Source organism: Notechis scutatus, chromosome 3 (genome assembly GCF_049901735.1).
Source record: "Notechis scutatus isolate UNSWTSFEM ecotype Mainland chromosome 3, rNotScu1.2, whole genome shotgun sequence".
Lineage (NCBI taxonomy): Eukaryota > Metazoa > Chordata > Lepidosauria > Squamata > Elapidae > Notechis > Notechis scutatus.
Window position 1 is genome coordinate 116,841,459 of NC_142011.1, and position 15,299 is coordinate 116,856,757.

Consider the following 15,299-nt stretch of genomic DNA (forward strand, 5'->3'; position numbering starts at 1 on the left):
AGAATTTAGGAAATTAAACTTAACTAATGTAAATTATCAAATTTATATATGAATTATAATTTGAATTAGTTAAGTTTAATTTCCTGAAAATGAGATCGGTAAAACTACACAGGAAGTAACTATCAAAGGCTGCAGGATGAGTTTCTCAACTTTCTCAACCAAATATTCAGCCAAAATTAAAATTGTGTAGACTGCAAGCATAAATATTAATATATTTGTTAATATATTAATATAAATTAATGTTAGTATTATATTAGTACTAAAATATTAGTATATTTGATTGCACCCCCCAATCTGCAGAGACCTTGAATAATATATTGCACTTTTAAACTGCATACTATCTTCTATGAATTATTTCTGTGATCAGTTTTAACCTACAGTATTTAAATAGATTTGTATGTAATATATTAGATTATGTGTCATGGCCCTAAAGCACTGGGATAAAAGTCATCTTCCAAAACTTTAGCACAGCTTCATGTAAAGTACGTGTATAAAGCAGATTTCCACCTCAGCCCTAAGAGCAGATTGGTTGCTTTTTTAATTTGTTGGACTGGGGAGGGTGGTTAAAGGACAAAAACGAGTGGCTTAAATCTTGTTTCACTTCTTAAACCCCAAGTTCAGAGACAGCTATGGATGGGGGGGGGTCATTCGCTTTTATAATCCTGTACAAACTTTTCATGCCACAAACAAAAATGTTCCGTGGGTCTCAAGCTGATATAAATGGCTTCAAAATGTTATGCAGAGAACTCTCCAGGGTCCTGATACGGTCCAGAGTATAAATCTCAAAGCATCATCTCTCTTCATGAATAACAAAATTCTTAATTGGTTTCCTTAGTGTACTTCTCCAGAACAATTCCACACTGATTGATCAACTTCTAATCTCAAACCCTCTCCACATATTTTTAACACCTTCAAGATAGCCTTTTATATATTTGGTAATGGTTTTATATAGTATCGAAGAGATTCCTTTGATTTTAAATGAGATCAATATACACCAATCAATCTTCAAATATTTCATTATTGTTTGACTGATTTATATGACCAGCTTTGGGCAGTGTACAGTAATCCATCAAACAATGCATATATAAAACAATATAAAAGTAAACATCAGAACTAAAAATTAACATTATTAAAATTAAGAGCAAAATATATACTAAACAAAAATATATTTGTTTAGTAAGATATTATGTGCTTAAATAGAAATACTGCATTTGTTTAATTCTTCTGCAAGATATATGAAGTAGGGATAAATGGAGAAAAAATTGCTTCGTTTTATTTCAACAATCAATATTTTACAAGACCATGAAGAAGAATTTTCCATGACAAACTTACCTGTTATAGTAGAATACATACAACTAGTAAAATATTTATTAATTATAGTAAAGATGACAATTGCAAAACACTGGAAAATACAAAGCAATGAAATAGTAAATATAAATCACACAATTAGAAGATAGCAATAAAAGGCTCAGAACCGAAGGGGAATGAGGCACGATAAAATATAGCAGACATATCTAAAACTGTTTTGAAATCCAAATGAATGAACTTTTTTGACTTTGGGCCGTGTATTTTTTGACTGATTAAATTAGAAGCATAATGATGGAGTGAATAAAATCAATGCTGTTGTTAATGTCTACTGTCACCCATTCAACAAAATGCTGCTCAAAGAAATTGCAGAGCTTGAAAAAGGCATTAAGTTTGAAATTATTTTTTCAAACATTTGTTGGGAGACTGTCATGATCTTTCTAGGAAATTTATCATTGCTCCTTCAGGGGGCACAACTGACTTGATATTTGTCATAAAAGGTATCTTGATGATACTGGACTGTACATTGCAACAATAGGACTAAATGGAGATGTTATGAAAGTCCTACTGCAATGTCTGGAAGCTGTGAAGGTCTAGGTGGGTCGAAACAAATCCAGATATTACCTACTTCCTTCTGAATTCAAGATAAAAATGGCTAATTCCTCTAGTTCTACACATTATAGAAATCACTTGTTTTTCATATCCACTTTTTAATAGCCACAGCTAGGCAGTAGAGGGTGCACATGATGTGAGAGCTGTATCAAGCCTCAGGGGTGGGTATCAGATAAGGCATTCCCTGGTAGTGCTAAGCAGCTTCTTCAAAGAAGGAGGTGAGCCAATGCAAGGACCCAAAGATCTATTGGGGGAGGAAATTTAGGACTACTAACTTCCCATTCTATGGGCTCAGCCATTTGCTACTTAGCAGTAGAAATGGAATCAAGTAGAATATTAGAGGGCAGCCCAGAGTCATTTTTATTTTTCTCTTTCATTTTTAAAAAAAGGACATTGTTTTTTCCACCTGTACCTGGCATAGAAGCAGATGTGCTTTACCAGAAGCAAGTAGATGGCATTTTTTAAAATAATAAAAATAGTTTTTTAAGTAGAGAAACACCAACGTTATATAACACTCAACTTTGCTTTACCATCCCAGCCTGAGGTGGAAATGCTGTCAAACCTTGAGCTTCTATACTTGGAAGCTATGAGAAACTGGTTGGGGAGATCCCAGCAAGTTGGAGGTACTATTTAATCTGTAAACATCTAGGCAATCCAGAAAGGTAATTGTTTGTATTGTACATAATTATTGTACTGCACCCATAGAATATCTGTGACTTTGGAGCTGTCCTAGATTTACAGCTAGACAGAAAATGTGACCAGGAGAGCTTTTGTCTTCTTAAAGCCACTGCACCAATTATCATCCTATCTGGACCAGAAGTTTTGGTGACAGTAACACATGCTCTTATCACCACGTATCTTGACTTCTTCACCCTGGTCTATATGAAGCTGTCTGAAGACAGTTTGGAACTTATGGATAATACAGTGACTAGTGTATTAGTGGGTGGAATCTGCTACTACAGGAAAGATTCTTTTTAGCACTGCACTGGTTAGCAGTAAATATCAGGAGTCAATTTAAAAAGCTAGTGATCATCTTTAAAGCTCTATATGATGTAGATTTGGTTAGACAGGGAGCCCAAGAGCCTGTCATGGAGAAGAACACTATCTGTTTCTTGTACAAATATTCTTACTTGAAATCTATCATCCTTAGGCCTTCCAACACTGATTGTAAATGAAAGCAAGTAAAAAACAGCCAAATATCCATCTTTGAGTTAAAGGGAGAAAAAAACCCTAACTTCTTGTATATATTGATGAAAGTCCAGGAACTAATCTACCAAAAACCAAATCATGATGCACAGTTTAATCCAGAGAATATAGGTGAGACACTCTCATTGGACAAATAATAAATAACTTTGTGTGAGCCTGGTAAGGCCAGGCCTATAGAACTAAATATAAATTAATCCCATGAAAAATTTCAAAATGCTGATTAGAATAATCACTAAATAAGTGACATCCCCTTTCCCATATTTAATTGCATTAATGGAATAGCATACTGGGTTTTAAATATGCCTGATAGATATCATGAACAGGATAAAGCATATCCTGCCAGTTGAGAAGAAGACAGTCAGATGTTTTGTGCCTCATATCTTTTCTGGTTGAAATAGATAATGTGGGTGATCTTTAGGTTACTTTGGGAACTTAACCCTGGCCTTGTGGTACTTTTCCTAAATGCTAGGTGTCCTGTCAGCTCTTTGAGGCAAACCAGACCAAGAAGTACATTCCATGGGATGACCCAAAGTATACTTTCTCCCACAGCCACAAAATGAATTGCTAAGTGTTGGTTAACTCACCATTAAGCATTGGTTAACAGGCAAGAGAAAAAAGCCTAAAGTTTAAACTTGGAACAGAGACCGTCTTGACTGCAGGTAGGATCTAATCTGTTTGATTATGGCTTCTTTCTTGTGTACAGTAAAGAATCTAATGTAGGCAAGGTGGGCCTTGAGATCTTCTGCTAAAAGAAGCCCATTGCACAATTATACAAATTTTTCATGTTAGATAAATTTTATGACAAATTGGGACTGGCAAAAAGTTACGATATTGTTGAAAATATGGTTGTGTTCATAAGGAATAAAGAATTCTGTTTGATTGTATTATATTAATTTTTCACACTTCTGTGCTACTTCAACCTGCTTGTTATTATTTGTTCCACCAGGATATCTATTATGATAACAAATATAGTTGCTATTCCACAATTATAAGAAGGTTTTTATAACTTTCTCATCTTCAGCTTCTCAGCCAATAGATTTTCTATACTGGGTTATCATTAAAAGTCATTTCATCCTGCTTCCATTTCAAGTATAAAGATAGGTAAATGCTAAAGATTTGTGGATTCTAAAATAAGCATTGGTAGGGAAAATATTTAAAAAGTAACCAATCCATTGGGAGAACAGAATGCACCCTTCAAGGTCCCTTCCCACTCAATGATTCTATGATTTGCTCTTTTTTATGAAAATTGGAAATATATTTAGAAATAAAACTAACTGTATATACTACCATTTAGTCAAGGGTGGGATGCTACAGGTTCATCTGTGTTCGGGAGAACCCATAGCTAATGTTATGGCCAGTTTGGAGAACTGCCAAATCCCACCCCTGGCTGGCCCCTCCCACCCCCACCCAACCCCTCCCACCCCTCCCCTCCTCTCCCAGGAGTCTCCATGCAACCTGTTTTGGATGTGAGGTAAGTGCAGAGCCCACACAGAGGCTTGGGGAGGGCGAAAAACAGGCCTCCCAGAAGTTCCGGCCTCCAGAGGGCCTCCAGAGCCCAGGGGAGGCCATTTTCACCCTCCCAGAGGCTCGAGGAAAGCCTCTGGAGCCCAGGGAGCGTGAAAATGCCCCCCCACGGTGCAGGAGGCCCACTACGTCATGCCCATCATGACCATGCCCTCCCAACAACCGGGCAGAGAACCCGTTGCTGAAATTTTTGAAGCCCACTCCTGCATCTAGTGGTAGTTAGAAGTGATAATCTAACATTAACAAATACTAATTTTATAACTGAGCTGGAAAATGTATTTTTCGTATATATGAATATACAAATATTGTTTGATAAATAAATGCAAATACACAAATGTTATTTTATAGTCAGAAAACAAACATGACCAGATTCATCCCTAAGAAAAGTTCTAAAGTTTGTTAGACAACTTATTTCTAAAGACAAATCAAAATATCACAAAATAGCAAGCATGCATCTGAGTTCTCCAAAACACTTCATGAAAGCTTTTTATAAGTAAATTGATTTTAATTATATAAAACAAGGTTTTTTTAAAAAAATGTGGATGAGTACAATGGATATTGGAAGTAGTGATTTTTTTTCTTTAATTGTTGAATAGTCTCTTAGGAGGTAATGATTGTACTATTGTGGACATGACACATTCTAAAATTGTATTTAGCATTGCATGAAGTTTTGATGTGAAAAAAACCAGAGTAATCAAACTAAAGTAGTAGAGTTTCATAAAAAGTGACATCAATAAGAGAAAAAGGGATTATCCTGAGTGTGTGGCAGTAGACTATATATGCCTATTAACTGATAGGATGTGGGAACTGAATGAATTTCTTTGCAGTGTTTGAGGAAGAAAAACTGAAATTATCAAGAATGTTGGGGTAATTTGCACAAACGTTCAACAAAAATGAAATACACACTGCCATCAGAAATAATAGCATGTCTTAGGTTGATTACAACCTTTCCAAAACAGGTTTCGATAAATATCTTATTTTAAAGGACAGTACTGCCATCTGTAAATTATTGTACAATCAATTCTAGGTGACTTCCAAACTGACTCATCAAGTTCCAAGTCTTCTTTCCACACCTGTTAAAGAATTTCAAGAAACCCTATTGTATTTAAGAATTTCGTACAACAACAAAGAGGTTCTTTGAATGTATACATCACTCTTCTAATATTGCTTATTTTTGCAAGTAAAACACTATGCACTTGCAGTAAGAAGAAAAAAATTGAACTTACACTGTTTAAAAGTTGTGACCATCAAGATAGATAGACATCCTAGATTTTCCTTCAATATTCTAGTTCTTAATCATATCATGCTCTGTCTTACAGAAAACATGAATCCTTCCCAATTAAATAAATTAATAGAAAAGTCATCAATATTGTATAGGAGAAGGAAAGTGGAGCGATCAATCAGGAAAAAAGCATCATTTTAATCTTTTCCAAACTTTTAAAATTTAAATATGGATTCATAGTAGTTATAATTATGTTAATACTACTTTGATGCCCAGGTTACATTTGCTCTGGGGGTGCAGGTCAGTGACATGGGGATCCTCTTGGACCCTCGGCTCCTGCTTGAGCTTCAGATCAAGGCTGTGGCCATGAGAGCCTTTGCTCAACAGTGGACCTTAAGGGAATGGAAAGCTACTGCAAGAGGGACATAGGCCCTATGCATTTCTGATATGCTTTACATGTCACTGCCCCCCCACCCAAAAGAGGCTCAGGGTAGGGATTGGCAAATCTCAGTATAACTTTCTGCTGACTCAAGAATGAGTGGCCAGCACTTTAACACAGCAAAGGAAAAAGACCCTAAACTTTCCTATAGATTAGCATAAAGTCAAAAATAGCTGATCTTTTCATTCTTTCCTCCATCCTCTGAAGTTATCGAAAAACCAGTTCCGTCTTGCTAAGGTTGTCATCCAGCAGATGTTGGGTTAATTAAAAATCTACTCTACAATCAAGTCTGTTTCACTGTTCTACATATTATTTTTTCAAAGAATCACTCCTTCAATGTTAGTAAGAAAGTATTGCTTTTGTTTCTTACCTAACTTACTTTAATGCAGGTACTGTCAACAATACCGCCATATTTTGTTCTTACTGAGAAAGCGGAGAAGACGTTTGACACAAGCATAGGAATGTACAGTATAAATAAACTGTTATAGGAATGGAATCTTCTGGGAAAATCCTAGAAAACTATTCCATTTTTCTTCTGGAACACTCTGCTGTTTGAAATAGCTGTTCTGGGAGTGGTCAGTCAGTTTTCCAGACATACATTTTCTGAAAGAATACCAGAAGTTTCTCTACTGCTTTATATTAGCATGTCTGTGATGGACAATGCTATATCCGTGCAAGGCTTTACCTTCAGAGGCTTATTAATTATGGAATGAACGCAAACCTCTGAATATGTCCATGAGCGCAAACAACTTTTTTCTTTCTTGGTCAAAGAATTAGATTTCTAACCTACGCTTTACCTTAAACAAGATTGTAAAATGCAAACAGTTGAAGAAATTTCGCACTAAAATGCTTACAGTCAAATGACATTAATGTATCTCTAGATGAAAAGAATAGAAAATATTTTTATTGGTTGGCTTGTGATATTTAAGATTTTTTCAGGATGAATACAAAGGGAAACTGTAATCATTAACAAGTGTATATCATACTGAAAAAAAAAACCCTTTCCTCTTCTCTCAACTTTTCATTCGTCAAGCATATATACAGATTAATCCAACTCTAGCAGACCAATGTAAACCTCTTAATAATCTCCATAATTTACTATTGTTTAATTGCAAAGTTGACTGACACAAAATACTAAGGATTTTTTTAGAAACCAGGATCTCTCTGGCAATAGTATTTATTACATTTCTGTGCCGGGCATGCTAGCCAAATAATATGTACAGGGACCCTCCGTAATTCGGGTCCCTTGGGCTGATTCCCCTCTAAAGTAGCCTTTGATTCTCTCGGCGCTGGTCAATCGCTGAGAAGTGGACGCCCGCGCAAGGAATTCAGCTGGGCAGCAATGTATGCAAATGAGGGGGGGGATCCCTCCTTCCCAAAGCCCTGCCCTCTCGGCGAACTTGGCCGGTAAAACAAATCGCCCAGCCAGGTCAGGGCGCAGCTCGGCGAGAGGCGCCGGCGTTGGCTGTGGCAAGAGGCCCTCAACGTGGGGGCCAGGGAAGCTCCCCTCCAATGCCTGGGGACCCCGACGGCGTTTGCAAACAGATGGGCAGCCGAGTCTCCCGGGAGGGGCGTCCCCGGAATGCAGTTCGGTTCGCCGATTTGTGGTGTGCGCGTGTTGGGGCTAAGGCGCGCGCGCTCTGTCCTCTTTCGGCACCCTGGCCCACACTCGCCTGCCCCCCGATGCAGGCCCGGCAGTCGAATTCTCGCGCGGTTCCTGCATACGAATTGAATGGGACCCCCCGAGACTTGGAGCTCGGCCGCCTCGCTGCAGCGCTTGCGGCTGGCGTCCTCCGCGGAGCAGGTGGCTGCCGCCTTCAGGCCGGCGAATCGAGAGTGTCCTCCACGGCATGGGCTAGAGGTAGGTGAAACTGGGGCGGAATCGCTCGGGAGACCCGCTGGGGGCCGCCGGCGATCCCCGAGGACTCCGCCGAAGGCATCTTCGGCCGCGCCCTCTCCAGCAGGGAGGGAGCCTCGCTGGATGCGCGCCGCTGGCGACGGTGCTGCTAAAGGTAGGCTGAGGGTCGGCCGCCGGGCTCGTTGACCTGATGCAGGGGAAGGACGCGGGCCGCGGATGAAGGAGCCTCCCGCCCTCTTCCACTCCGGAGTGGGCCAGAGATAAGCCGCCCCCCTCCGGCCGCCCTTCTCTGAAGTGTTCGGAGCCGGAGTCCTCCTCGGGAGGGAGGAGGGAAGGGTTCCGCAGCCCCTGCGTAGCTCCGCGGCTGGGCCCGAGCTTACGCCGCTTCCGGTTTTGCAGCTGGAGCCGCGTCGGCGTCCTGCAAATGGCCCGGCTGGATGCGGCAGGAGTGGTGCTGCTGTTCAGTGCCGTTCCTGACGGAAGGCGAGGACCGGGAGGCTCGGTGCAGCAGCAGCAGCAGCGGCGGCGGCGGGGGCAGAAGCCGCTAGAAGAGCTCCGCCGGCGGCGGAGGCGGAGGCGGAGGCAACAGCAGGAGGTGGCGGAGCGGGACAGCCGGCCTGCGGCATCCCCCATCCTGGGCCGGCGGCTTGGGCAGCGCGAGGAGGACGAGGGCCAGGGGCGAGAGGCTCTTGGGCTGCGGCTGTCTCGGCATGAGGAGCGCTCTGACGGCGCCCGGCTTTTCTCTGTTGCTGCTTGGCGTGGCGCTCGCCTGTTACTCGCCTAGTCTGCGCTCGGTGCAGGACCAGGCGTACTCGGCGGCCGTGGTGCTGGAGGGCAAGGTGCAGACGCTGCCGGCGGCGGATTCTCCGACTCCGGCGACCGGCAACTGGAGCAGGGACGAGATGCCGACGTCCGGCATTCTGGTGAAGGTCCTGGACTTGTGGCCCCTCAACAGCGGTGGGCTCCAGAGGGAGCAGCTCATCCGCGTGGGCTCCATGCCGGCGCCCTGCTTCAAAGTCAAGCGGAACCACCGCTACATCTTTTTCCTGGAGCCCACCGAGCAGCCGCTGGTCTTCAAGACCTCCTTCGCCCCGCTGGACACTAGCGGCAGGAACCTCAAGAAGGACGTGGGCCGGATCCTGTGCGTCGACTGCGGTGAGTAAGTTGCCTCGCCGGTGGGCTACCCGCCTCGGTTAGCAAAGGCGCGCCATTTCCCCTCCCCGTTCTCCCGGCCGCCTGCCTTGTGGTCCTAGGGCCGAGCCCCCTTGCGTCTTTAAGGCCGGAGGTCCGCTCGCGTTTCTCCGTCTGTATTGCTGCATTGTGAAAGGGAGCGATTCTCGGTGGCGCCCTATAGTCCGCTTCCTTTTCTTTTTGTCTTTGGCTATGGGAAGAAGACCTCGGCTCCTCTTATGGGGGAATTGTCTATTGGAATTATGTCTCTCTGCCTGTTGAACTCTGTTGACAGCACCCTCAGCTTTACATTTCTCGGCCTCGTTGTGTCTTTTCTGTCCCTAATAATTGCTATTTGAGGGAAGTCATGGACTAAGGTTCATGGCCAAGAGAATTCACAGTTGGAGACTGATGACATCTTTTAAAAATACAATACCTGTCATTAAACAAGATGCTGCTTGCTAACCTGTTCACGTGTTGTTCTGAAAGTTCGAGAAACACTACACTTCTGGATACCTTTTCTAGATTTCATTGACGTTTACCTGACGTTGTTATGACCGAAGTTGGATCAAGCTATTGAACAGCAGGATCATAGTTCCAGGGCAGTGTGACCTGAACTTGTTAAATGAGTGCATGGGCAAAAGGGGGATAAAGTTTCACTGTTGCTGCAGACCTATTAGTTTTCATGGAATTTGAAAAAGCTAAGGGCCAAGACAAAAAAAGTTACAGTGCATCCAGACTCAGAAAACAATGTGTGTCCAGACTTTCTAGATTTCACTGGAGCATCACCTAGGAGAGAATGGATTTTGATTGCTTTTTTGAGTGTCTTTTGTTCAGTTGAATCACATGTATCACATGCACCTATTTGTTCAGAGGCATTGAGGGAAGCTTTGACTTGGACGACTGATTTTAATCTGGAAAATGGCATAATAGGAAAAGGTTGTTGTTTATCAGTACCATTGCTTTGGTCATATTTGGGGACTTTTCAGCTGCTTTAGGACAGCAATGGAAACAGTGAGAAATCTAATGTTTTATCATTTGTTTCCAATTTATTTGTCCCAGATAATTGTTTGCAGAAGACATCTTAAAATTGGATTGTCTGGTTTTTCAGATTTGTTTTAGATACCTTGTGTCATGTGCCAGTACTTTTATGTTGTACTTTTCACACACATGGTCTCTGGCATTTGATTATTTTCAGCCATATTCTCTCTCCCTGTTTTTTTCCCCCCATAGTGTTTTGTATATGAATTCTCTAAGCTACCAGTAAAGGGAGAATGCAAAATGGTGCTTTCAACTAATTATTCTTCAATTTAGTTTTCACAAACATGTGCAAAGCAAAACTTAGAAAAACTTTAGTGGTTTGACTGCCAATAGACCTTTGATGACTATGGTCAAAGGAATGGGAGGGGGGAGAGGAGGAGCAGGAGAGAAAACACTGTTGCCAGTCATATGGTTCTGCAGGGTAAAGGGGAGAAAAGGAATAATTTTTTCTGTTATTGTCACTACTTGTGTCACCTCTACACCTAATGCATTCCTTTCCACCTTTGGCAAATCTATCCCTTTTATAGCTCAGTTCTTTCTGTTATCAAGCCATCATTGTATCCTTTTCATCCCAAAGAGCTAGGGCATTTGTGCAGTTTTACAAACAAGCCCTTCCTTTCTTGTGACTGTGCCAAGAGGTCTTTCTGCAGAGGCTCCTCACTGAAATGTCACCTGTCATAGAATGACTCTTTTTTTACTGTTTGGAATTCTGACAGCTACTTATTTCACAGGACTTGCTATTCTTTCTTTCAAATCATCTTATTAATCCCTGCATTTGGTTGCCCCTTTTTGAACCTGCTCTCAGTTAACTGATGAGATAATCTTGGGATATTTAGCTCTTTAATTTACTCTTGACCCTTAAGTCCATTAACAATATGTGCATGCATATTGTTTAGGATGTTACCTCCTTTTTGATACAACAATTGTATCAAAATAGTACATCAATATTTATGTATAAGAATGAATGTAACTCCCCCTTTAAGCTAGTAAGCTCTGAAATGGATCCCAATTAGAGTTGATCAGCAGCTACAGGCCCTGCCCATGGACCTAGCTTTGTGGGGTACTGCAGGGCTCAACTCTCTCTATTCCTCTTTAATATCTACACAAAGCCACTGGATGAGATCATTTGTCACCAGGGGATGCAGTATCATCATTATGTGGACGATATCCAGTTGTACATCTTTGTCCCAGGTGAACTAATAAGCAATGCAGTAGATATTCTTTTGCAGTGCTTGCAGGCTGTGGGGTTCTGGATGGGGAACAACAGGCTTCAACTAAACCCTAGTAACTCAGAATGGTGGCAGGTAGGGTGGCTCTTCTGTATCTGGGGTTCTTCCATCTTTGCTCTTGGATGAGGTTGCACTGTCCCAGGTAGACCCAGCATGAAATCTGGAGATCCTTCTGAACTTGTGACTCCTATACAAGGAGCAGATGGCAGTCGTGGCTAAAAGGGCTCAATTCCATGTTCTGCACCAGTTGCCTCCTTTTCTGGATTGGGAAGACTTTTCAATTACTCATGCTCAGGTCATCGTGGTGGCACAGTGGTTAGAGTTCTGTACTGCAGGCCATTTCTGCTAACTACCGGCTGGCTGGCTGCAGTTTGGCAGTTCGAATTCTCACCAGGCTCAAGGTTGACTCAGCCTTCCATCCTTTTGAGGTGGGTAAAATGAAGACCCAGATTGTTGGGAGCAATAGGCTGACTCTGTAGAACTGCTTAGAGAGGGCTGTAAAGCACTAAAAAGCGGTATATAAGTCTTAATTGCTATTGCTATCTGCCTTATGGCTTACTTCAATGCGCTCTACATGGGGCTACCCTTGAAAAGTGTCTGGAAACTGAATCCTCCCCTAGATGGTTGCTAAAGAGTAAGAGACATTCTTTCTCTTACTTACAACCTGCTCTGTTTGCTGCCAGAACTAGTACTTTGGCAATCTTGCCCCGTGGATTTGAATGGGGTATTTACAAATGACTCAAGATGACTTTTGGATGGCTGTGGATCCACCCAGGATGGAGAATATTGAAGATTGCAACTCCTTGTGGGAGCAGCTGGAAAGTCAGTAGTGTTTTTTACATCCCTTTCTACCAACAGAACGTTTTCGTAAGCATGCCTGGGACTTTTAACTTTCCTTTTTGAACTTTTGCTTTTGTTCTTTATCTTTCATTGACTGGCTGAATGCTGACTTATTTCAGTGTGTTTTTTGTTTGTTTGCTTGCTTGCTTGTTTTGATTTATTTAACTGCTGTCTTCAACTTCTGCTTTTCCCTATGGAAACATGGCATGCGCCTCTGGATGGCAAAAATGTTCATATTTGAATGACATATTATTAAATATTCACTGCATGAGATCTATTTTATTAACCTGCAAAAAGGTTTTGGATCAATATAATCAGAAAATATCTTCTCTGGATTTGTTTGTTTGTTTTTTGCTTATTCCCTGCTTTACTGATCTACTATATTGAGCAGCAGCATATTGGAATACAGAGAGGAGGAGGAGGAGGAGGCTGACATTTGGGAGGTGGGAAAACAGAGACTGTGTCGCAACATGCAATCTTTAGCTGAATTTTTTTCTAAAAGGTTTGATAAACTCATAAAGATCATGAAAAACACTCTGAAGAAACTGACCCTAAATACTTTAAACCTACAAAAAGAACTTTTTTCAAAGCAGCAGACTTGTTGAGAAGATTTATAGACTCAGAAACAATACCGATTGTGGAAAATATTCAGAAGGAATGTGTTGTCCCAGCAGTAAATTGGCCGGGAAGAAAAACAGAGTTAACTTCATATACCTTCCTGAAGCTCAACTTTGTGCTTTTATATAATACCAGAAAACTCTTTGGGTGAAGAAGTGGCAAATGTGTCTTTTGAAGGGGCTTGAAGGAGAGTGAGAAATGGACTTATTATATTTAATTGGGGAACGATCTTATCTGATTTCTGGGGGAAGATAGATTGGCTTTGGAGATTGGCTTTATTGTATTCGATCAATCAAAAGTTGATAAGAGATGGTGTTAAGAAACAAATGTGGATATTTGATCTGGGACTAAATATTTGGGATGATTTGGGATTGAAGCTTTGGTAGATTTTCTATGAGCTGATTACAATAGCAGTTTGTTAACAGAGGGTTTTGGAATTTCGATCTTGTCTTTTATTACGGTTAATAATTCTTATTACTTTTATACTTTTATATAATATGTTTATTATTTTTGTTTTTCTTGTTAATTATTTTGTTATTAATGTAAGTATATAGATGACAGGTTAACAATTTGTAAACAGATTTAGTAGTTTAGTAGATAAAAATTCTTTTGGTCTGTTTTATAAGGGGTGGGAAATTAACACTGCTGTATTATATTAATCAGTATTCAACTATGAGGATATTATGTGTATATGTGTTAGTCTTTTTCTCTTTTTAAGACACCTTTTCTTAATGACTTTGTTGTTTTTTATTTTTTTGTAATTGTAAAAAATATTTTGGTTATTTTGTATTTTAAGTTTGAACTAAAAATTTCTCAGTAGAAAAATATCTGGAAGTTGCAGCCGGTGCAGAATGCTGTGGACTGGGCTGTTTAGGGTTGTAGATATAACACCTCTGCTGTGTGAGCTGAATTGGATGCTGGTTTGCTCTTAGGTCCAATTGAAGGTATAGATTATCAAGAGACATTGGCTTTCACTATTCTGATCTTCCAGAAGAATGTTAAGACTGTCAATTAACGTGAATCGAATAATGGCATGAAAACCTAGGAGTGGTTAGTGGCTTAAGAGCACTCCCACCATCTTTTTAATTCTTAGCTTTGTTTTTTAACTTACCTATTTTTGTATAGATTTTATGTTTTCTGTTTGCAACCCCCCACAGTCTCTTAAGCAGTGAAATGGGCAGTGTATAAAGTTGATAAATAAATAAATAAAAACAGTATATTAAGTTTTCATGACAATCTCACTCGTGATTGGAGTTAGAACTATGTGCTTTATGAAACAAATATTATAATATATATAAAATATATAACCATCAAATAAAAGTAAAATCAACATAAAGATAATGTCGTATTTATGGGAGACAGACATTGTAAGAAGCCTGTCTACGTGGACAATGAATAGCAAGCCTAAGTTTGTTAGGAATGAGTGTATCCATCAATTCTGAGTATATCCATTAATTAAGCAAGCAATTCTTTATTTTGGTCAAAGACCAGCTTAAGGTATAATCAAGAAAAATTAAATCCAGTTGCATAATATTGGGAAATTATGGGAAACAAAAATAATTAAAATCTAGAATTGCTAACACAATACTGTAAAATTAAAATAGTAAAATCTTGCTACAACATTTTAACAATACTAAGAATATTAACTGAAAAGAGGGATTTGAAAGCCCCAAATAGGATATGAAATAGATGAATAAAGAATATAAGTCATTTCAATGAATTTATCCATATACATACCTGTAATTATCTCTTTATGGATCTTAATTGCTGCTAGGCAGAATGTAGCAACATCATAAATGGTTTCCTATCTGAGAAGAAAAAGGAAAAAAGAAAAGTTTCATTGTGAACTATAAAAAATTTCAGTAAAGGAAAAAAAGGTTTCTTGACTATATTGGTTATAGGCCTACTCATTGCCAAACCCAATTCTGTCTCTATCCAATTCTATAAAATGTCATTGTTCATGTTTGTGAACATTCCTCAGCAAATTTATAGGTCAGGAGATTGTCCCTATCCCCCCTTTTTTTTGAATAGAGGCATGATAATGGCAATACCCTAATCCTGTAATACAACCAATGTGGTCTATATAGGGGAAAAAAATGTCCTAAAACTGGTCGCTGCCAGTTGATAGAATCTTTCAGCAACTTCCAGCAGAATAGAATTGTCTCTAATAGCTTACCTGGCTTCAGAGAATCTATAAAAATTTTTATTTTGGTAACCAAAACTTGGAGTCATTCA

General features: G+C 40.1%; 1 protein-coding gene across 1 annotated transcript in view; it reads left to right on the forward strand.

Moving 5' to 3' along the window:
- Positions 1-8,091: 8,091 nt before the first annotated feature.
- NRG2 (neuregulin 2) overlaps positions 8,092-15,299 on the forward strand; it is a 192,346-nt gene continuing 185,138 nt past the window's right edge. Inside the window, exons 1-2 of the mRNA XM_087961040.1 lie at positions 8,092-8,169; positions 8,566-9,321. Of these exons, the coding sequence (XP_087817166.1) occupies positions 8,877-9,321 (445 nt within the window). The 5' untranslated portion in view covers positions 8,092-8,169; positions 8,566-8,876. The remainder of the gene's footprint in view (positions 8,170-8,565; positions 9,322-15,299) is intronic.